The sequence below is a fragment of the Rhinichthys klamathensis genome, unplaced genomic scaffold, assembly GCF_029890125.1.
Source record: "Rhinichthys klamathensis goyatoka isolate OS25496 unplaced genomic scaffold, OSU_Roscu_1.1 h1tg000418l_1, whole genome shotgun sequence".
NCBI lineage: Eukaryota > Metazoa > Chordata > Actinopteri > Cypriniformes > Leuciscidae > Rhinichthys > Rhinichthys klamathensis.
In genome coordinates this window covers 155,475-179,382 of record NW_026606916.1, presented here as the reverse complement: position 1 = coordinate 179,382, position 23,908 = coordinate 155,475, and the positions used below count along the sequence as shown (strand labels likewise).

The 23,908-nt window shown below is 40.8% G+C and overlaps 1 protein-coding gene across 1 annotated transcript; it reads right to left on the bottom strand.

Annotated features, from left to right (window-relative positions):
* Positions 1-734: 734 nt before the first annotated feature.
* Positions 735-22,150, bottom strand: tesk1a (testis associated actin remodelling kinase 1a). Its single transcript, XM_056235280.1, has 11 exons — positions 21,958-22,150; positions 20,953-21,493; positions 12,560-12,681; positions 5,762-5,810; positions 5,527-5,673; positions 4,028-4,110; positions 3,756-3,846; positions 3,585-3,668; positions 2,841-2,927; positions 2,616-2,712; positions 735-2,023 (listed from the first exon to the last, which is right to left on the bottom strand). The coding sequence occupies exons 2-11, from the start codon at positions 21,115-21,117 to the stop codon at positions 978-980; spliced, it is 1,971 nt and encodes a 656-aa protein (XP_056091255.1). The 5' UTR covers positions 21,118-21,493; positions 21,958-22,150; the 3' UTR covers positions 735-977.
* Between the last annotated feature and the right edge of the window lie 1,758 nt (positions 22,151-23,908).

Below are 23,908 nucleotides of genomic sequence, written 5' to 3'. Positions count from 1 at the left end.
CTTATATAACTATATTTGAAAAAAAATGTAATTTTAGAATGAATGGGGTGATTTTGTAGGGGAGTGCACCTGCATAGAGAATAAAAAAATATATATTTAAAAAGATTAACTAGTGTGAACCATTCTTTTAAGAGCTGAACAATTTGGGAAAACTTAAAAAAATGTTTTTTTTTTTTAATAACTTACTCAAACCTATATCAGACAGTAACTATAAAGTGAACTTATCTCTTTCTACTTAAGTTTTCATAGGCCACATTCCCTCTGTTTTTGTGCTGTTTTGTTTATTGTGATTATTATTAAATAATATATGGTAATAATACTATTGTACTGTAAAATAAAAAGAGTATTTAATAAAAATAATTTTATTTTATTGTAAAACCATCAAATTATTATACTAATATTTGCATCTTAGTTACTTTATTAAGTTAAACCATCAAGCTTTTATTTTGGCAAGTTGCCAGCAAATAAATATATGCACTGCCTGTTTTCAGAGTAAAGCATGGCACTGTATTCATTTAAATGCAATCCGCTGAAACTGGTAGTGCATATAATATTTATTTAAATAAATTGCAGCCTGCACAATTTGACAATCACACTAAGCCATATCGCAAAATTAAATTTATTTCATTATACTGTGTACCCCTAGAAAATAATTTACTCACCCACATGTCAAAAGACTTTCTTTATTCTGTAAAACTATATTTTGAAGAATGTTTCAAATGTTTTGTCCAAACGATTAAATATCATTGGACCTGATTAACTTTCACTGTCTGAACATCATCTTTTGTGTTCTACAGAATACAGAAAGTCGTACAGGTAAATGATGAGTTTTCATTTTTTGGGTGAACTATACCTCTATTTCAATGGTTCATCCCACACTGCATCCAGTAAGATAACCATACTGACATCAGGGATGCGGCCCGACTGTGTTTCGTTGTAAATATTGAGTAGTTTCTGAGATGTTGCAGTGGTCCTCTTTAGGTCTGGGCCTCTGGCAGAGGTAACCCTGGCTCACAGGTTGCAGCGGATAGAGCCAGACCCGTTGCTCCCCGACAGAGCAGTCCCTTTGCTGTGGCTGCAGACGCTTCCCCTCTGTTGAAGTTCCTGTAAGGTCTTCGTGGAGGTCCACGGTGCGAGGGAGGTGGTCCACGCAGGCACAAGGAAGGGAAGCTGAACCCAGCCAGACAACAGGCCGGACATGACATGACATCGTCTTGTTCATTAGTGGGCGGTAAAGGCTCCGGGGCGGGGCCTCTGTATCCTTTGAGTCTAGCCCATGCAAACGGCCGCCCAGGCCTCAGCAGTCCATTGTTGTTGTCCAAACGGGGAAGGGGAGGTAATAACGTTGGTCCGTTTGAGATGGGCGTAGCCCAACCATTGGATTTTAAGGACGGGGAATAAGAAGAACCACTAATAAGCCGCTTTCCTGACACATTTCCTTCTGTTGTGTCAGGCGAACTACTACAGTCCATGGGCTCTGTGAGGTTCAGGCCCTCCTTCTCCAGCTCTTCCTCCTCCTCTTCTACCCGTTCTAAAGACACCATATCTAAGTCCAGAACCAGGCCTGAGTCCTCCACATCATCTTGCCGTCCTTCTGCCTCTTTCTCTTTCATTCCATCTCCCAGTTCTTCATTTCTCTCATCCTCTTCCTCTTTCCGGCCCTCTTGGTCCCGGAAGGGTAGCTGTCGACCCAGATCAGGGGTGCACGGCAGGGACCGACACCTTCGAGGGGGTCCTCGGAGCCCCGGGCTCCCGTTCAGTGGTGGGGAGGCACAAGGGTCTGGAGGTGGTGGAAGGGTAAAGGTAAGAGAGATGACAGATTTGCTAGGGGTGTCGAACAGCTTGATGCGACCACCGTTGAGGTCTTGGCGAAGAGAGAATGGGTTGACCCGAGCAGGAGTGCCTAAACATGGTGATGTGGCAGGGGGCAATACGTCTGACTGACTTCGTGACAGGCGCTGGTCACCAGGATAGCATGGTGAGCTTCTTCTCCTATACGGGCTGACGTCAATGGCAATGGGTTCTGAGGAAACCACAACAATGACATTATTTCTTTAAGAGTGGTAAAGAAAGTGTTGCAAAAAGAGTTCAAGTTTACTTTAAAAAAACAACAACAATATTTTAAATTTGCATATAATATACACAGCTATTCAAAAGTCTGGGGTTGGCAAGAGTTTTTTTTTAGAGCTTTATTTGTTCAAAAATACAGTAAACAGTAATTTTGTGAACTATTATTACAATTTAAAATAACCCGTCTTCATGGTCACATAATACTTTAGAAATCATTGTATTATTTGGGGCTTAAGAAACATTTCTTATTTTGAATGTTAAAAACAGTACAACTTAATATTTTTGATTTATATATTTTTATTTATTTGAAACAGAAATCTTTTGTAATATCATAAATGCCTTTACCATCGCAATTTAATGCATCCTTGATTAATAAAAGTATTAATTTCTTTAAACTGATCCCACACACAATATATATGCACGTGGGCTTAAAATCAATTATTTATTTATTTAAATCATGATTATAAATAATAATTCATTACACTGATTTAGCGCACTGATTTCCTGGCCATGTTGTTTGCCCATGTTATTTATAACATACTTACCTAGGATGACTGGAACTTCACTTTTCACTCTTTCTCTCTCGTTCATCTCGAGTGTTACTACTATTTCAGAAAAGGCAGGGCGACTGTCTGCACTCATCTACCATAGACATAAAATAACACATAAAAAACGATCTCAGTGAATAACATGAACAGTTTTATACAGATCTACAGTCCTATGTGTTTTTGAATTTTCAGTTTTATTTTATGTTTGGGTACGTAGCTTACATTGCAGCAATTGACAGCCAGGCGAAGGAATGGAGGCGGACAGTCTCCCACCATATGCCCAAAGGCTTCCACATCCAGTCCAAAATCCTACAGTCAAACAGAACATTTTATTTCATATGTATTACACTGATCAGGCATCTTCAGACAGAATACAAATACACACATAGACAAACTTGAGATACATATTTAACTTCAATAATGAACAACGTGTTGCTTTCTAAAATAAAATGAACTATGTAAAATCTATTTTGTAGAAATATGCAACATGCTGCTTGACCAGCAGAGGGAGGCAGTGCTCTAGTGGTCATGCTCAATTTAACGTCAGATTTAGATTAGATGTTGATTCATTATATAGTTATTCATATGCACATGCATCATGTTTATTAAAAAACATGCGAGTAAGTGACATAAGGCCAAAATAAATATAATTATTTCTGCATTAAGTTTGTTTTGTTTACAGATACAGAATACAATTTTACAATCAATACAATTCAATACAATTTTAGAATATCAATATTTCTGTTATCATTACCTAAACAATAGACTTTCTAATAAACTAGACTTTCAGACAAGATTTAAGTTTTTGTCTTTGAACAAAAATTTTCTCTTTAAACTTAAATTTAGCAAAAGTGATTAAGTGATTTTTCACACAATCTCTAGGCTTGATCTATATATGATAAACCAGCTTATGATTCTATGCTTGACTCTGTGTTTCATGTGGTGTTGTACAGCTGTATAATGTACCTCTGTCCGTGGGAGAATATCTGGGTCAGCCTCAATTCGAGCAATAATCTCACAAAGGATTATTCCATATGAAAAGACATCCGCCTATGGTATGAATATGACATAAATAAAGTTACACAAGCACATGAGCAGAGTTGGATATTGATTTGTTAGTTTTCAAAGACAGGATACCTTCTCATTGTACAGCTCTCCTCTTAACATTTCTGGAGCCATCCAGTAGGGGGAGCCCACAACTGCCAAAGGCTGCTTTTCAACACCATCACTGTAGACAAGCAAAACAAACATTTCACACGTCTTCAATCAGTATTTGAGTTATGTTTGGAATAACACTCTGAATATAGTCTTACCATATAAGTGTAATACTTTTGCTTGTATTTCTGGGTTAAATGTGTGTCATAAATCTGTATTATTTCTGTTATATGTAAGATAAGGTATGCACTGACCTATAATCAGGGATTTTCTCAGCCAGCCCAAAGTCCCCAACCACAGCTGTAAAAGCACCATTGTCACAACGCACCAGACAATTCTGTAAAAGAGTGTTGTGTCAGAGTGTATATTTTAATATTCTGTACAGTCTTAACCTTTTTTTTTGTCAAAAAACTGTAACACTTTGCAGCAAAGCACAGTGAGTAGACATAGGTGCTGGTAAGGGTTGCCAACTGTTCTGTATTAATACGGAATCGTCCCTTGTTTAAGACATCAAAGTAGCAGTAGTGTAGTCCAGGGTATACGCAGACATGCTATTTGACCACCTAGTTTTAAAGGGATTTTGCGGATAGCTGAATATGAGAGACAATACATATATCAATAGCAGTTCAAGGAAGACTTTAAAACAAAGCAAAATCCTCTGCTCCGGCTTCAAAGCGAGTGGGACTATTACTAATAATAATTCTGTTTCACCATCCGCGTTTTGATTGTAGCAAAACAGTTTGGCCGAATTCACATGGTTACAGTTAATGAGCCCCATATCCAGTCACACAACATCCAGCCATACAGTTTAATATATGTAAAGGAGTCAACATTTGAAGTGGATCAAAACATTTCATCAAAGTTATACATGAATTTTGAACAATACCCGTTCTTGTCTTAGGACAACTTTGATGAACTTTTTGATCCACTTCAAATATTGACTACTGTATATATATATATATATATATATATATATGAGTGTGTATATACTATATATACGAAAATGAGTTTTCACATGCATATGATACGCACTTTATGGCGTGTAATACGCACGTACCCCACACCACTAATCCTACCCAAGGGGTTTACAATGCGTATCATATGCACGTAAAAACGAATTTTCGCGTATGAACTGCACGATAAACAGTAGTGGCCAAAAGCGATGTTCGGCATAGAAAAATTATTCGCCCTTTATTCAAATCATTAAAAAGATTTAAAAATTAAAGATTTTGTAAGCATTTTGTGTAGTTGTGCTTGGAGTCAATTGTTTTATTTGTGATAACACAATAAAACATGCCAAACTGTGTGGACATCATTTTTGGCCAGGCTGTCATGCAAAGAAATAATGAACACAACAAAATATTAATAACTGATTATGCTGTAGTCAATATATGCTTTTTCCTATGAGCTTTTTGTTTTCCAATGCATTTTTTTTCCTATAGTAAAATAAAACATTTACCTGTAGTTTACCCCTTTTTTAATTAAATTAAATTGTACAAAAAGGTTAAGCAAAAACAAATCTGTTGCTGTCTGAGATTCATTTTAGCATTTAATTCAGGCAAAAAAATGACACATTTAACTGCAAACACTGAAATGGCATACACTATGTGGTACAGTACAAAAATGTTGAGTGTCCTTTATACTGTTCATTATTTTCCCATAAAGAACCAAGATTGTCCCTTATTTTCCTTTGCTCAAGTTGGCAACCCTAGTGTTAATAGAATAAATCAGTGCATTGTAATTGTGTCTGTACCTTAGATGTAAGATCTCGGTGGAAAATGCCCTTGCTGTGTAGATATTGCAGCCCTCTTGCAATGTCCAGAGACAGACCTATCCTCACAGTCCATGACAGATATATGTCACTGTCCAGTAGCTGCTCCAAGTTGCCCCCATTTATGTACTGTAAATGTAGTCACAATACAGTTATCATCACATCAACCAGACAGTCCATTAACTCCTGTAGTCTGGATTTCTGTGCAGTGTCTTACCTCTGTTAGAGCATGGAGCTGTCCTTCGTGAACACATACACCCAAAAACCTAAAAAAGACCTCAAGGTGAGTATTGGATTGTTTTTTTTTGTTTTTTTTTCCTTTTTGCATCCTTTTGTAAATATGCATTTTTTTAACCTCGGATAATTCCCCCCATGGGATACATAAAACAAACAAACAAACAAAAATATACCACCACAATCTCATTCTCATCACATTCAGTTCAGACTTTACAAACACACAACTCAAGTAAATATCGAAATATAAAAACTGGTGTAGTGCTGCCATTGAACAGTAGTGCAGTAAACAATTCATTGTAGTGTTGGGAAGCATTTCATGTAGGGCTGGGCGATATGAATTTTTTATTTTATCGATAATCGCCTTAAAAAATATTGCGATATCCGATTACATAGTCTACCCAAGCCTTGTCGGAGACAACACAGCTGATATACACCGTAAACACACACCATTATGAGTTTGACTGCACTAATTGATAGCCTGCGATTCAGTTAGTTTAATTTAATTATTGAAACTTTAAAGGTTTTACTTTGGTTAGTTTGAGCTTAAACTAACATTAAACATTAGCTTTGCTGTTACTGTATGTAAGTGTTGCAAATAAGTTATAATCTGTTCTTATCGAATTTGTTTGAAATTAATTTCGTTTCGTGAGAAGAACCCAATTTTAAGTTCATGGTGAAGGTGGACATTCTGGTGGTTATTGTAAGAATGATAAATGCTTGTTGATGTCACATAGCAATGTGTCTTGCCTATTGTTTTCATAAAATTCTTTGTTTCTTTCTTTTTGGCATTATCGCCACATTTTACGATCATTAGTTTAATTTTCCTTAATTGTAACTTGTATAGCGCTGTTTTTAAACTTGTATTAAAGCTATTATGTATTTGTTTTTTGTCTAAAATCAGGGATTAAAAACAAATTGGTTCGTTCTGCATGAGCAAAAACAGTACGGTTATTTTTTTCTTTAAGGTTAGAGTTCCAAAGTCTCCTTAGGTCACTTATAACGAAATAAAAATTACTGCTTTATTTATTTAGAAACAGAAGTAATTAAAAAATTATATTTATGTATTTTATTTTTCATTTTTTAATCTACAACAAAGTATAACGCTCCTAATAAGCTTTAATGGAGCTGCCAACATTGGAAACTCCAAACCTAAAGAAAGAAAGACCTCAAGATGAGTATTGGATTTAACTCCAATTTTGGATTTTACTGAATATTGGAGTATTGGCATGAGATATCCACCGCAGCAATTTCTTCATCTTTTTGCAATATAACTAAATTGTATATATAAAATAATGTTAATTACAATGGTCATGTTTGTAATTTTTTGTATTTATTATGTACACTATTTAAATTAATATTCAGAAACAGATGCCGTTACATAGGCTGCTACCATTTTTTTTTTTTTTTTCCTGTTTAACTTTTGACTGCAGACCAAAATAAAATACTTGATAATAATATGCTTTTAAAAATGGGAGATATCACTGCTATTTCGAATTTATAGGATACAGTTTATTTTTTTCGTCTGCAGAACAAAATAAATTGCATAAAAAATAATAGCAACGTTAACTTAGGAATAAAAACATCAAATTAAGATGTGTATGTCATGATTATGTTCAGTTAGTTTCACTTTCATGGACTTTTAGTTTGTTTATCGTCTGTTTCCTGTTTTCTTTGTTCTAGTTTTCCCGCCAGTCATCTGTTACCATGGATATTAATTTAATTTTCAGAGCTGATCATTATTGAGTTTGTTATCATTGAGTATTTAAGTTCCTCATTCCTTGCTGTGTTTGTCTAGAATTGTTGGTGTTTGCTATGCACTCTGTCTCAAATTGTTTGCTTCTGTAAATAAACCTTGTTACTTTCGAAACTCTTAACCTGCCCTCATCATCATTATCTTAGGAATCTAAACATGACAGAATACCAGACCAAATAGGGACATTGCAGCTGTAAACATTGCGCCTAGAGGCTTTCCAGAATTTAGAGGAGGAATTGTTTTTATTTTACAGGGTGGCAGTAGTTTGGAGGACAATGTGGAGGAGTTTATCAACACAGGGGTTAAAGTGAAAAAAAAAAAAAGTGTGTTGTTGGAGAGAAACTGCACAGACGGACTGCTCTTCAATGGCACCATTTATTTTGAAGTATTACGGCTGTATGTTACAATTGTAACTAAAATACGTAAATAATGTAAAATAATTAACAAAATCATTATAGTAACACCTGTATAAAATCTAGTGATCATGGCATGATTTACAATTACTTATAGCCATCTACGTATTGCTATCCTGTGCATTGGTTGCATTCTGATGGCATTATTAATACATTAGACATGACAAAATACCTCCATAGCGGTAAAGATATCTTCAATTGGTAGATATCTCGTAGATAATGGTAGATAATCCCGCTCGTCCCGGTACCCTAACTGCGTGAGGCCGGGCTTTAGTTCTTTGTTGTATTCACCTGCTACGGCATGTGTAACATTTTTCTGTCAACTCTGCACATATCCTTCACGATCAATATTGCACGTTTGTCGATGGAGCGGGTTCAGAGTCAGACCATACTAAATGTTCTGACCGCGTTTGTGCAGGACAAAGCTCTGTCTGGAGACATCAGAAGTTACAGGGGCTGATGGAAGCTGTACAAAGTACACAGGCTACTGTGGTGGAAATTTTAAACTATATATATTAAACTAACCAGGTTATACTAACATCTAACCTTATTTAATATCTAACATTTGAACAGAATGTACTGTACGAAGCCAATGGAAAACTTATGACTTTGAGTGTGTGTGTGTGTGTGTGTATAAATAACAAATATGGGTAATGAAACTAGACAGTCTAAGTTTGAAACCTTGTGATTATGAAGTAATGAAGAACCAATCAAATTGTAGGGAAATTATATAATGTATCATGTCATTTTGCCATACCTCCCTATACTATAAAAACGGTTGTATTTGTGTTTACTGGTGGGATTCTCAATGGGATTTATCTGAGATCCACCGGCCATGCTTATTGCTTCTTTTTGGGAGATTCTCTGAGAACTGCTCGAGAACTCCCGGCCGTATTAAAGAGCATTTAAAGGACAATTACTCAAGTCTGTCTGTCATTTAAGCTGCGCAGCAAAGAGAACAAGTAAGTAAGAATTATCGACTCAGCAGTAGTCGTCTGGAGACACGCTGGAGTATAGGATTTAGACTCGGCAGTAGTCGTCTGGAGACACGTCGGAGTATAGTTAGGGACAAAAGGCTGTAGTCGTCTGGAGACACGCTGAAGGGTTAACGTAGCTAACATCAAATATATAGATAGACGCGCTAGCGTATAAGTTATAATAGTATAGTTAGTTTTAGGGAGACAAATCTAAAATAGTTAGGTTTGCGGATAAAAAATCCATAACACTACACCGTAATTTCAATTTTAATCGACAGTAAAACAAAGGCAGAACACCGTACAATCTGATAGGTATCATTATTTGATAGAACACCGGCACAGTAGGCTTAACTTCATATTGACGCGTGGCTAAACAAAGGCAGAGTACCGTAACTCAATATGAGCGTTCCAAAACAAAGCCAAAGAGTGGTAACTGGTGTTACGTGTTCTGCCTTTGTTTCTCATGGGCTTTTGGAAGTTACTGTTAAGACAACCCATTATTTTCTCGAAAAAACAACGGAATTGACTCAAGATACTTATCCACATGATAAAGGTCTTGAATATGACAAAAATATCAATAACTCATTTTCGACCAAAAACGAAGTTAAGTTTTTTTGCCTTTGCACGGCAGTATGGATCTCAATTACAGTGTGTTGCCAGGACCCGCCCTGCTCTGCTTCTGATAGGCTTGTAACGTTAGTTAGAGCTGCGTTCCTCTCATATGATTGGCAGGTGAAATCAATTGACTCGAAAATATTAAACCGCATGCGAGTTCCCCAAAAAAAATTTCCTCACGGCCGCATGCCGGAGATCCGGCACGGTGCCGGAATACTTTAAGCCCTGTCAACATCAGCCACTGTGCGACGTGTGATGACCTCTCCTTAATGGACGGTTTCTGGTGTGGGCTGGACAATGACGTCAATTTCGCTCTATGGGTGGATGGATCCTCCTTGGTCACTGGCAAAGCAGTGGATGAGAACATTGCGATCATCCAGCCCCACCCAACATGTCGCCGAGCACAGAGCCCAGTCAGCCTTCATTCATCCTGCAAGACGAATACAACGCCAGAGCCCCCACAGTGAGTCTGACCGGGTGTGTGAGTTGGTAACATCTGTACCAGTGGGAGTATTGGTGGAGCTGGACACTGAAGCATGGCTGATCGATTGGAAAACAGAGGTAATGCTCCCAACCCAGCCCTGCCCTGTATCTACTGTGTTGACACCATCACCGCTGGTCTCTCAAGCCCTGAATCTAATTTTTCATCACCGCTAATCCCACCCAGCCTCCCTCTCTTGCCTCCTCTTCCAGATTCCCTTCCCTCCTCATCCAACCCTTCATCCCCGCCTAAACTGGTTCCATTCAGCCCCTCTTCTTTCCCTGGACGCATTGCTGTGTGGATGAGCCTCGGGTCTTAAGCCTGGAACACACCAAGCCGGCGGTCGGCCGTCGGGCAGTTTTTGTGCATCGGACGACTAAGTTTTCTCAGTGTGTTCAGCACCGTCGGCTGAAATTGGTCCTCGTCTGCTTTTTTCCGGCCGATTCAACATGTTGAATCGTAAACAGGCCGTCGGTGATAGAGGGAACTCAGATTGGCTGTTCAGCTTAGTGAAAGAGTCAGTGCACGAGAATAATAGCAAAACAGCGAGCAAAGAAGTCAAAATGATACAGATAGAAGGATGTTCTTATGTTACGTCATCTTACCTGAGTGTTCCTTGGCGAATATTTCAATATTAACATCAGCGGAGTGGAACAAAGGAAGTGTTTAGCAGGATTGATATTCAAAACGGTAAGCACGCACTGCTTTGTTTACGGTATCTGCAGCCTGCAGCGTCGGTTTCCCTGTTTGAATGACGAATATAGACGAATATATCTGCAGAAATAGACCGTTGTCTCATTTACACACAGGCGCAGAACTCGCATTCTAGCTAGCAGTCGGCAGTAGTTCTCTCGGTGTGTTCAAGTGCAGCTTTTTACCCCGACGCGAGGCGACAACACAGTCGGCTTTCATCAGCGCTAGTTCGTCGGCGTCGGCTTGGTGTGTTCCAGGCTTTACGGTTGCTAGCTTCACCTAAGTAAGTGGTTCCCCTGGCTCCGCCTCCAGCATCTGTGCCCATCACTCCACCTCAGCTCCCTCGTTCCACCGGCTCCACCTGGGTCAGACATCACCCCTTCTATGCCACGGACTTACATTTCCTGCGCGCCATCTCTCCACCCCTATGGCTCTGTCTGGCTCGGCCCTACCTTTGGGGCCACCTCGGCCCTCAGTTGCTCTGCCTCAGTCCTCTGGTATCCCGGTTCCACCTCGTTGGGTCAGTGCTGCGGCTCCGCTTTGGTCTACTGAACCATCGGTGTCACTTGGATCCATCAGCTCTCCGTCTGCGCCTAGGGCTCCACTGTCAATGGCTTCTCCGTCAGTCGTCCCCTGGATGTTGTCAGTTGAGACTCCATCATGCCTCCTCCCTCCGTCGACTCCCCCATGGGCCTTCATCCTGACTGTGCTCTGGTGTAACACCTGGCCACTCCTCCCATCCTCGCCTCCTTGGTTCCTACCACCATCATCGCCACCATGGTTCCTTCCACCGGGGCTTCCTCCTTCACCAGTCCCTCGTCCACCTCCGAAACCACCTCCTCAGCCATTTTACAGTGCGAGGCCGCGCCTTCCCGAAGGGGGCGTTCTGTCACGATTATGTTCAGTTAGTTTCACTTTCATGGACTTTTACTTTGTTTATCGTCTGTTTCCTGTTTTCTTTGTTCTAGTTTTCCCACCAATCATCTGTTACCATGGATATTCATTTAATTATCACAGCTCATCATTATTGAGTTTGTTATCATTGAGTATTTAAGTTCCTTATTTCCTTGCTGTTTGACTGGTATTGTTGTTGTTTGCTATGTACTGTCTCAAGTCGTTCGCTTCTGTAAATAAACCGTGTTACTTTTTTGAAGTAACAAAGTAAAATAAATCACTGTCAAGATCAGTGAATTATTTTCTTTTTCTCTTGTTCTTTGATTAACATTAATGACAGGTGCCAGCAGGTATATCTATTAGGCTGCTGTCAATGCACGGATCCTGTTTACGGTCACTTCAGACAAAACCGAGTTTACGGGGATATTTTGAACATATGGCTCTATGTGCGCACTTTGGTTGTGTGCACAGCACAGAAAACAGCACACAAGTACAGAAGTGTTCTCTCTGTGTGTCCTTTAAAATCACATTAAAATGCGCACACAGGAAACGATAAGCAAAATTTGTTAATTTGTTTAAAACATGTTTAAAAATTTTATAACAATTATTATCAATTTCTGACCTTAATTACATAATTGGAATCGATTTTCTATTCCTAACACTACTAACTACAAGCCTAGTCTATAGAAAATATTTAATCAATGCCACTGCATGTGAATAAATATGTGTATGGTAACTATATGGCTATGTGAAATATATTTGTCATTTTTTCCAGATATTGTCGATGATCATCTGGTAACTGACAGTTAAGGACATCATGATACTCGACATTGTCGATATACGATAATATTTTCATATCGCCCAGCCTTAATTCCATGCATACAGAAAGAAGTATTCCGTCTTTTGTATAACAAAACATTTTTTAAAAAAGGGAAAAAAAGGTGTGCCACACCTGAGGATGTTGGGGTGGCAAAGGCGGTTCATGAGTTGCACCTCTCTCAGCATGTTGGCTTTGTTACTGGCCATTGTGTTCATCTTCAGAGCCATCACCTGCCCTGTGATCCTGTGCTGCACCTGCAGAATACACACACACAGGCATAATGATTTTTATACTGAATAAATTGTTCATTCTATCCCCTCCCATCACAGAAAACTTTCTGCATTTTTTCCTTTTCAAAAAAATATAATTTTGAATGATTTGTAAGTTGTTGTTTTTCTCATGGGGGACCAAAAAATGTCTCTACAAGATAAAAACATTATGGTATTACTATCTAATGTATGGAATACCTGGTCCACTGAATCAGTGACACTACTAAAAATAAATATTTTGTATGATACACATAGTGTCACGGTGAGACATGGAGATAAACCCAAACGCAGACAGTATAAAATAAGACACGGTTTAATGACAAAAACCGGAAAACAAAACCCACGAGGGGGCAAAACACAAGGCCATGTGCTTGCACACAGAACATGGGTCTGTCATGATCCTGCCAAAATACTAGAACTCACAGACCTGATGGCAGAATCATGACACATAGTAGACCAGAAATGCCCAAACCAAGGTCCATGACCTTTGATTTGTCCCACCATGCCATATCAAAAGTGGTTGGGGGAGAAAAAAAAACATGCCACAGAAGCAAAACTTTGATTTAATTTATTTAATTTTTAAATATTTGATTTAATTTATTTAATTTAATTTATTAAAGTTTTTGTGTTAACATTTTTGTAAAAATGTCAATATTATTATAATATAGTTGAATATAATGCAGCATTTACTTTCAGGCCATGGTGCTTACACAAATTAGATTTTTGTCCCTTTGTAGTAAACGGTTTGGGCACCTCTGCAGGTGACAACATTTAGTTTTCTTTGGTCAAACTAAGGTAAGGCAGTATATATTAATAATGTATTTTTTCCACAGAAGATTTTTTTTTCTAAGATTGTATTTCTATTATTGCAATATACTGAACACAGCCTATATATAGCCTATATATACTCCAATACAGGAGTTACATTTATAAGTTGATTTCCAGTCTCAAAATTCCATACCACGTCTTTTTCAGTGAAAATCACAACTAATAATTTTGTTAATCAATATATCAACAAGCTTCTGCATCTAGAACCTGTAGAGTGCTTATTTACATCATCATGGATACATAGCAAAAATAGACAAAAAATATTATAATATAATATAATTGTAAAAACTTCCACAGCTGGTCTTCACAACAGGGTAAGTGCTTGATGGGTCATGCCATTTAGTCGTGTAGATGCTCTAATTGAGGATAAAATCTATTCACATTTGTACAAGAGTATCTAAAGCTTTTTCTGGGCCTAAAAAAAACAGATTTACTCTGAAGCATGTCAATAAAAATTAGGACAATATAGGAGTTGAGGATAGAGAATCTAGTGGTGATAGACAAGAGAAGGTGGGATTTGTATACACACTAATACAATAGTTGTCTTTAAGTTAAATTAAATATGGCTTTTTGGTTTGTATTATTGTGAGAGAGAAAGACAGAGATCCAGTGCAGTATGCTGAGTATTAATAGTCATTAGGCACTAATAGGCTTTCTGGATTTCCCGTCATCCCACCTAACCAGCTGGAATACCGGACATCATTTCAATGACGTCACATGCAAAACTTAACATGGGCTTCACCCACTCCAACACATGATCCATCGCTAAACACCACAGCATACATCATCCCACGTTTGTAAATCAGATATCGGACTGACTTTGATTTATAACTATTTGCGAACAGTATGTCAACAAACAGTACATTCATATTTCATAACAAAGTGTCATAATGTCTGTATGAAGGACAGGAAACAATCGCAAGTTAACAGATTTAATGAGTGATAAGATGAGAACAGTACAAGCAGGTGGAACACAGTGACGCAGGGACTTCGATGGCCAGGATCCGTGATGAGGTGCTGTGCAGAGGTGACGGTGAGAAGACAGGAGACCCAGATGCGAACGACGAGGAACAGGAACATGAAGCAGGAACAGAACACCAGAACACCAACACGCAGGACATCAAACAACGATCTGACAGGGATGATAGAACAGCGGTAAGTATTTAAGGAGTTGTGAGATTGATTGCAGCTGGTGATGAATGACGATCAGCTGGAGTGGATCAGGTGATGTCATACACTCACGCCCACTACACACGTGCACTCACACAACAACATAAACACAAGACTAGAAGGAACGGAGAATATGTCTACCGTGACAGTACCCCTCCTCCTAAGAACGCCTCCTGGCGTTCTCAGACTCCGTTACCTGTCGATTGTAATCATCGATAAGGGAGTGATCCAGGATGTCTCTAGCAGGCACCCAACTTCTCTCCTCCGGACCGTAACCTTCCCAGTCCACCAAGTACTGAAATCCGCGTCCTCTCCGCCTAGAGTCCAGAATACGATTAACCGAATATGTGGTCTCCCCATCTACGAGTCGCGGTGGGGGAGGAACCGGGACGGGCGGATTAATATGAGAATGAAACACGGGTTTAATCTTGGATACATGAAAGGCGGAATGAACCCTCCTGTACGCTGGAGGTAACTTGAGGCGGACTGCCACCGGACTAATGATCTTGGTGACAGGAAACGGGCCAATAAATTTGGGTGCAAGTTTATTAGAGACGGTACGCAGCGGAATGTTCTTAGTTGAAAGCCACACCTTTTGACCAACGACGTATACGGGAGGCTTTGACCTGTGGCGATCGGCCTTGGCCTTGGTGCGCGCCCCCACCTGGAGTAGAGTCTCACGGGCTCTAGTCCAGGTGCGGTGACACCTCTGAACAAAGGCGTGAGCAGAGGGGACCGCAACCTCGGATTCCAGACTGGGAAAAATTGGTGGCTGGTAACCTACGCTACACTCGAACGGAGATAGGCCCGTGGCCGACACTGGCAACGTGTTGTGGGCGTACTCCACCATAGACAACTGTTGGCTCCATGAGGAAGGATTCTTGGAGACCAAACATCGCAACACTCTCTCCAAATCCTGGTTGGCCCTCTCGGTTTGACCATTGCTCTGGGGATGAAACCCAGAGGATAGACTAACCGTCGCCCCCAGTAATCTACAAAACTCTTGCCAAAATTTGGACACGAACTGGGGTCCCCTGTCGGAAACCACGTCAATCGGGAGGCCATGTAACCGAAAGACGTGGTCAACGACCGTCACCGCTGTCTCCTTAGCTGAGGGTAATTTGGGTAAGGGAACAAAATGGGCTGCCTTCGAGAACCGGTCCACCACAGTCAAAACGACTGTGTTCCCCTGAGAAGGGGGGAGGGCGGTGATAAAATCTAGAGCGATATGGGACCAGGGTCTCGAAGGAACCGACAGCGGCTGAAGTAACCCGTCTGGAGGTCGATTGGAAGTCTTGCCAGTGGCACAAACCGAGCAGGCCAAAACAAAATCGTGAATGTCGCGAGCCATAAGTGGCCACCAGAATCGTTGCTTGACTAAAAAGCTAGTGCGATTAACTCCTGGATGGCAAGCTATATTGGAGCCATGACCCCACTGGATAACGTCTGACCGTAATCCCTCCGGCACAAACAAACGATTCGGTGGGCAACCGGGCGGAGGCGTTACCCCTTCTAAGGCCTTCACGACCCTCGATTCGACCTCCCATGTGAGTGTGGAAACAAATAGAGTTTCGGGTAAAATGCACTCGGGAGTAGACGGGCGTTCGGAAAAATCAAATATGCGAGACAAGGCGTCAGGTTTGATGTTCTTAGAACCCGGACGGTATGAAAGAGTAAAATCAAAACGACCGAAAAAAAGTGCCCACCGAGCCTGCCTGGAGTTCAATCTTTTGGCGGTTCTGATGTATTCTAGGTTCTTGTGATCAGTCCAGACGATAAAAGGTACCCCCGACCCTTCTAACCAGTGGCGCCATTCCTCCAATGCTAGCTTAACTGCCAACAGCTCTCTGTTACCAATGTCGTAGTTACGCTCGGCTGGTGACAAACGGTGGGACAAAAACGCGCAGGGATGCATCTTGTCGTCTGCCGGAGAGCGTTGGGACAACACTGCACCTACTCCCACCTCTGACGCGTCGACCTCCACCATGAACTGACGTGAGGGATCAGGGGCGACAAGGATGGGGGCTGAAACGAAGCGGCCTTTCAGTTTGGTAAACACGGCTTCCGCCGTGTCAGACCACCTGAACGTAGTTCTGGGGGAGGTCAAGGCGGTCAGAGGTGCGACTAGTTGGCTGAAATTGCGAATAAAACGCCGGTAGAAATTGGCGAACCCCAGGAACCTCTGCAGGGCCTTGCGAGAATCCGGGGTTGGCCAATCCACCACAGCCTTGATCTTCTCAGGGTCCATCCGCATACCTTCAGACGACACGATGTGCCCCAAGAACGGAACCGACTGTGCATGAAAATCGCATTTCTCCGCCTTGACAAAAAGCCCATTCTCTAGCAACCTCTGAAGCACTCGTCGGACGTGTTGCACATGTTCCTGGAGAGAAGAAGAAAAAATCAATATGTCATCCAGGTAGACATATATGAACTGATCGATCATATCTCGCAACACGTCATTGACCAGTGCCTGGAAAACTGCTGGGGAGTTGGACAACCCAAAAGGCATAACCAAATATTCAAAGTGCCCCCTGGGGGTGTTAAAAGCAGTTTTCCACTCATCCCCCTCCCTAATGCGAACCAAATGATAAGCGTTACGCAAATCCAATTTTGTGAAGATAGACGCTCCCTGCAACCTCTCGAAAGCTGAAGACATCAGCGGCAAAGGATACGTATTCTTTACCGTGATGTTATTCAACCCCCGGTAATCAATACAAGGTCGCAGAGAACCGTCCTTCTTCCCCACAAAAAAGAACCCCGCCCCCGCTGGAGAAGAGGAAGGGCGAATGAACTTGGTTGCTAGAGAATCAGAAATGTATTTCTCCATAGCCTCTCTTTCAGGAATAGAAAGTGAATATAATTTGCCTTTAGGCGGAGACTTACCTGGCAGTAAATCTATAGCACAGTCATAGGGACGATGCGGAGGAAGAGAAGCAGCACGAGACTTACTGAACACCTCCTTCAGGTCCAGATACTCTGCGGGCACGTTAGACAGATCCCCTGTTTCCTCCTGAAAAACAGAAACAGGCACAGACGAACAAGCAGACACGAGACAAGACTTATGACATTCCTTGCTCCACTCCAGCACTGATCCATGAAGCCAGTCCACCCGGGGATTGTGTTGGAGAAGCCAGGGATGTCCGAGGACGACGGGTGCAAGAGGTGAATCCATGATGTAGAATGAAACTGTCTCAGAGTGATTGCCAGAGGTGATAAGGGTAATGTCTTGAGTGGAGAGGGAAATGGTGGGGAGTTCTTGTCCATTGAGTGCGTGAACTGCGATCCTATGAGTGAGAGGTCTGAGGGGAATCTGAAATTTCTGTGCAAAATTGTGGTCCATGAAATTACCTTCAGCCCCAGAGTCCAGAAGTGCTTGGCAGTCGTGCTGGTGGACTGACCATCTTAGTCTTACCGGGAGGAGCGTGGAGGTAGATGTGATCGCTGATGAGGTCTTCCTGGCGGAGATCCCACCCGATAGTAGCCTCAAGTTTACTATCGGGCTTGGCCTTTTACCGGACAATTATACGCAAAATGTCCCGCTCCTCCACAATACAGGCAAAGGCCATGGGACCTCCGCCTCTCCCTCTCCTCCCGGGAAAGCCGAGCTCGACCCACCTGCATGGGCTCGGGATCGTAGACGGGGCTGACCACGTCCCTGCCGCTGGATCGTGTCCCGTCATTCCCTCCGAAGGTACGGGTGGACGGCACCCGACGCTCGACTCTTGACAGTCGGGCGTCCACCCGCAGAGCTAGATCAATGAGACCATTCAGTGTGGTCGGCAGATCCAGGGCGTAAATCTCCTTCTGGACGTGGTCAGCCAACCCATGCAGGAACATATCCCACTGCGCCTCCTCGTTCCAGCCGCACTCCGCCGCCAAGGTCCGAAACTCGATCGAAAAGTCGGAGACAGACTTCTCTCCCTGCCGAAGATCCGCCAATGTTCTGGCTGCCTCCCTCCCGGAGACAGCCCGATCGAAAACCTTTCTCATCTCGGCGGCGAGGGTCTGGAACGAGGCGCAGCATGGATTCTGATTCTCCCACACCGCCGTCCCCCAAAGCGCCGCCTTCCCGGTAAGCAATGTCAATACAAATGCCACTTTTGCCGGTTCCGTGTTGAAAGTGTGTGGCTGAAGAGCGAAGTGCATAGAGCAGCGTGTAAGAAACGCTCTGCAAAATGCTGGTTCTCCAGCATATGACTCCGGTACCGGTAGGCGGGGCTCGGTCTGCGATGATCTCACTGGGGGTGGTGGGGGAACGGCCGGCGTGGGCGGCGCAGCGGGATTCTGTAGGCGTTGGATCTGCTGGGTGAGCTCGGACACCTGCGTCACTAATGCTTGTACTGCCCGGCCCGTGTCGCCGATATCCCGCTGTTGAGAATCCATCCTCCGAATGCTGTGTTGGATAAACTCTTCTAAAGATCCCGAAGACGAACTTGCTGCTTCCATTTGCTGGTCAGATCGTTCTGTCATAATGTCTGTATGAAGGACAGGAAACAATCGCAAGTTAACAGATTTAATGAGTGATAAGATGAGAACAGTACAAGCAGGTGGAACACAGTGACGCAGGGACTTCGATGGCCAGGATCCGTGATGAGGTGCTGTGCAGAGGTGACGGTGAGAAGACAGGAGACCCAGATGCGAACGACGAGGAACAGGAACATGAAGCAGGAACAGAACACCAGAACACCAACACGCAGGACATCAAACAACGATCTGACAGGGATGATAGAACAGCGGTAAGTATTTAAGGAGTTGTGAGATTGATTGCAGCTGGTGATGAATGACGATCAGCTGGAGTGGATCAGGTGATGTCATACACTCACGCCCACTACACACGTGCACTCACACAACAACATAAACACAAGACTAGAAGGAACGGAGAATATGTCTACCGTGACACAAAGAGTCATTTGTCAGTCAGACATAATTCTTCTATGACACCATTTTGTTCCAAATAAATGTTAATTAATGTTGACATCGTAAAAGGAAAAAAGACACATGGCACAAACCACTTTCTGCAAAGTTTTAGTTGTCTACTGTAAGACAACATATTCAAAAATCTGTGGCAAAACAGCTGTTTTTCTTTATTTTTAGAGATAAAAAAAGTCATGTGTCACATATTTTCAGACCTCACGAGTTATTAGTTATGCTCACGTATCTGCAGTACTGCAAAAAAAATATGTAATACTGATGTAACTAACCACTAATTAAGAATAAACAACAAGTACCAAATAGCTGTAATATTATGTAATATTATGTAATAATGCATGTTATTATGTATTAATATTATTTATGTAATACTACTATTTTTGTAAATTATTAAATATGGGATGGTTTAACTATGAACTTCATGACAGTCAGTTGTGGTCAGGTTTCACTTACATCAAAATTATTTTAAACAAATAACCCAGAATATTTTCCATTATTTGCTTTCAAGAAGAAAATCAGAGCCGCCAACTGTTGATAGAAGCAAAAGACATGGGGCAATAAACACACACATACCCCTCTGTGATGAGGCAGACAGATTAGGGCAGGTTGGTAATCTGATTATGCTGTCGAGTGGAACCGTCCTGTCTTATCATTAATCACAGACACCGTTGCTCGTAACATGGACACATATGACACTGTTCTATTACAACACATGATTATTGAGAAGCAGTGATAACTGAAGCTATTGTAGTTCATGAGACTTTAGGACCTATATATTTTTTTAAACACATTTTTTGGCAAAATTATCATGATACTAAAACATAAAAACTTAATATTAATTATGAATTAATATTATAGTTGCTGTTAATAATAACAACAATAATTATTAATAATACAAATTATTAATTATTATTATTATGTCTCACAATATAATCAAACAACACATTCAATAAATATATTTTTTATTTATAAAAGTTACTTTACAGTGAATACCACTGTTGGGTGCTATTCTTAGAGACACACCAAATAGTACCATTTATTGGCAGACACTAAATAATAATAATAATAATAATAATAAACATTAAAAAGGTTAAGTTGATAAAGTGTGAATATCTGTTGAAAATGAATTTATTTCGCTAGCCTCCTGAACTTTGTTAATGATCATTTATTTATGGTATATCCATGGCCTGTTCAAATCATGCAAACTCCCCAGCTTTCTTCCCAAACTTAAAGTCATCAAAAGGTGCAACAATCATCTATCAGGCATGACCACTGCAGTATGACAGTGGATAAACGTTTGTGGATAAAAAGAGGAAAGGAGGTTACCTTAAAGACTTCTGAGAAGAACCCAGAACCGATTTTTTCACAGAAAAAATCGTCGATTCGTGCCAGGCTGGACACCGCACTTCGCAGTGCCCGGTACGATGACGGCCGCATCCGGTTGGGCCCGTAAAGGGCATGAAAAGGTTCTTGGTTTTCATCTTGATCCATTATGATGGACAGGCAGGCAGCGGGTCCCTTCAACGCAGCCAAATATCCAAAGTCCAAATATCCATATCCCGAGTGAGATGGACAACAAATAATCACTTAAAAAAGCAGCTCAATGACTAGTAAAAGGACGTGAGATACTGAGTACCACATAGAATTACTCGATTAAATATTCTCCAAAAAGGGCAAAGAAGTGCACGTGATGAAGAGTGCGCTCGGGCTGTTTCGCGATTGATGCGGTTGCCATGTTTCATATTCCTATATTCCGGTCGTCAAATCAGTATTTACTCCAAAGAGGTTGTGCGTTATCGCTCGCAGTTCCAGATATGTCCTCCCCAATATATGTAGCTTAACTCCCAACAGCTTTTACAAACAAATCCTGAAAAAAAAAGGTTTTAAAATAAGTAATTGTGTATCATTGCTCCTTAAAAAAAATAGGCATGTGCTGATCAAATGAAACCCGATAAATGGCGACAGAACGAGTAAAATTATGAAGAGAGGCAGCAGTAGGGAAAAATCTTATTGCAAGCAAAATAATACAGCAAAGCAACTCCAATGGCAGTAAGAAATGCGGTGTGTCCGCACCATCTGTCAAGCCTGGCTACAGAGAGGATCCATTGCGGATTGTTTCTGACCGCTATGTCAGGGCTTGCTCTGGATGCAATTTATGTTTCGCCTTTATCTACTTTTAAAGCGACTACCGTTTTACAGACTAAGCTGAATATTATTTTCTATAAGACATGAGAATTTATAATAAAAGCATCTTTAAGCGTGCACATGCAACCAAGGACGGCATGCACGTAGCCGGGCCCATGCGGCTGTCAAAAGAATATGGCACTGTACCTGATTTCAGTACGATCGAAGAAAAAAGACTTTCTCGTTTGGGGACCAACGTTGCATTTAGCAGATCTTCAATGTTTTGTCAACATCTCGTTCGCAAGCTGTCACTGTCCGTCTCGGCCATAGTGTAACGCTTATGCCGCTTGTAAATTTGCCCGTTCCGTTCATTGGTGAAGAATAGGGGCAGGTCTTGGCGAGGCTGGACATTGCGCGTCGAGCATGCGCACTTGCGCAGTAAATGCTACAACGTAGGCCAGTGTGATTCTGCACTATTTAGGTAGGCTACTTTCAGGAGAATGACAGTGTCCACAACACAATGGGACATCACGGGCTGCAAGTCATGGAAATCTTAGCTTAATCGAGTTCGAAAGCATTTTAAGCATTTTAGCCAAGATTTGCACAGCAAGAATAAGTTTACATTTGCCTTTATTCTTGATATGAGCTTTTGTATTTGGGCTTCTGATTGGCCGCATTATACGTCAATCAAGCATTAAAGCCAATGAGCGGCCAGTGCGCTGGCGTTGCTGAACCGTGATGTCACTTTCCCATTTCAATTCACAATGCAACGTTAATAGCATGCAGACAGTGACCGCAATGATATCAACGTCGTCGTGAGTCAGCACTGCAGTACGAAAAAAGGCCACTAACCCATTATTTGAAATGAAACTAAAGTATCATATCAATTTGGCCACTGTTGTGCAAAGCCTGTGCTTCCTCTGATATTCTGGTGAACTCATCTGACTGAAGCCACTGTCTTTTACCATCTAAATTAAATCAGACTAAATGATTGTTCCAAAATAATTGACAAATTATTGTTTTGTCTCTAGTGCCATTATTAAAATGTGCAGCCCAATGAATTTGCCCATACGTTTAAAATGAAATATTATGTAGCCTATAGAACTGTTTTATAGGCTAGCTAAAGGAGAACTTAAAATTAAGCTTCTGTAGCAACACAAGTTTTTCGTTTAAATGAACAAAATGTATTCAATAAGCGAGTATGTTAAAACAAAACAACATTATTACTCTGTCATTTCCCCCCAAATAAAATATAGGCCTATTAATTTTACTTGCATAGACTTTCACTTTCTTTTTCTTTTTTATTGGAGAATGTACATAACAAGACAGGGAACAATCAACAATGTAAGACACTTCCATTGAGACTAACACAGAGTTTGAATTTGAGAAGGAAATTAACTTTCACTTTCAGATGAAAAAGATGATCAAAAGCCTGAATCTGCCATGGTTCATCAATAGGTGGCAGCAGAGAGTAATGTGGACGTCTCTTTCTGCCCTTTAATTTTAATTTTTTAATTTTTTATTTTTTTTTACAATTTCAATTTATACTTCCAAAATGTGAAAAATGTGTGAACATTTGTCAAGAACTTGCTGTTGAATTCTGCAATTTTAAAAGTTCAATAAATATTTTTACTTGTCTTGGAGCTATTTTAACTTTTGCTCTACACTTGCATTGGGCTGTAGTTCATGATAAGTTTGTGAGAGATATGGGAAACAGTCTAAATATATTTTACAAAAGTATTTTGAGACAAAATTTTACTCAAAAATATAGTATGTGCTATAGGGCTATAACATCATGTGTAAAGCCTCAGTTGATACCCAGATGGAAAATATGTTACAATTTCGTTTAAATGGTATCTCTTAACCCCCTGGTATTATTCAGTCATTTTGGATTTAGACCAAATAATTTTGCATTTTGAATTTTTATTTTATTTTTTATTTTACTTAATTGGAATGTGGAATGGTACGAAACTTTTTTGGCACTTTCTATGTGAACACAGACACACACAGACACACACACACACACACACACACACACACACACACACACACACACACACACACACACACACAAAATATAGACATCATTCAAAAAGGTTAAATGGTTGTAAATAAAAAGTCACACTTGTATTGTTCGCAGTCAGAAATGAGGCATGCC

Bases quoted from the DNA above. Each gene is read 5' to 3' on its own strand.
- tesk1a (XM_056235280.1), bottom strand. From the start codon at position 21,117: ATGGATCAAGATGAAAACCAAGAACCTTTTCATGCCCTTTACGGGCCC. The intron at 12,682-20,952 runs GTAACCTCCTTT...TGTATTCTGCAG, and splicing joins TCTTCTCAGAAGTCTTTAAG to GTGCAGCACAGGATCACAGG. The intron at 2,928-3,584 runs GTACATTATACA...GTTTGACTGTAG, and splicing joins ATATTCTCCCACGGACAGAG to GATTTTGGACTGGATGTGGA.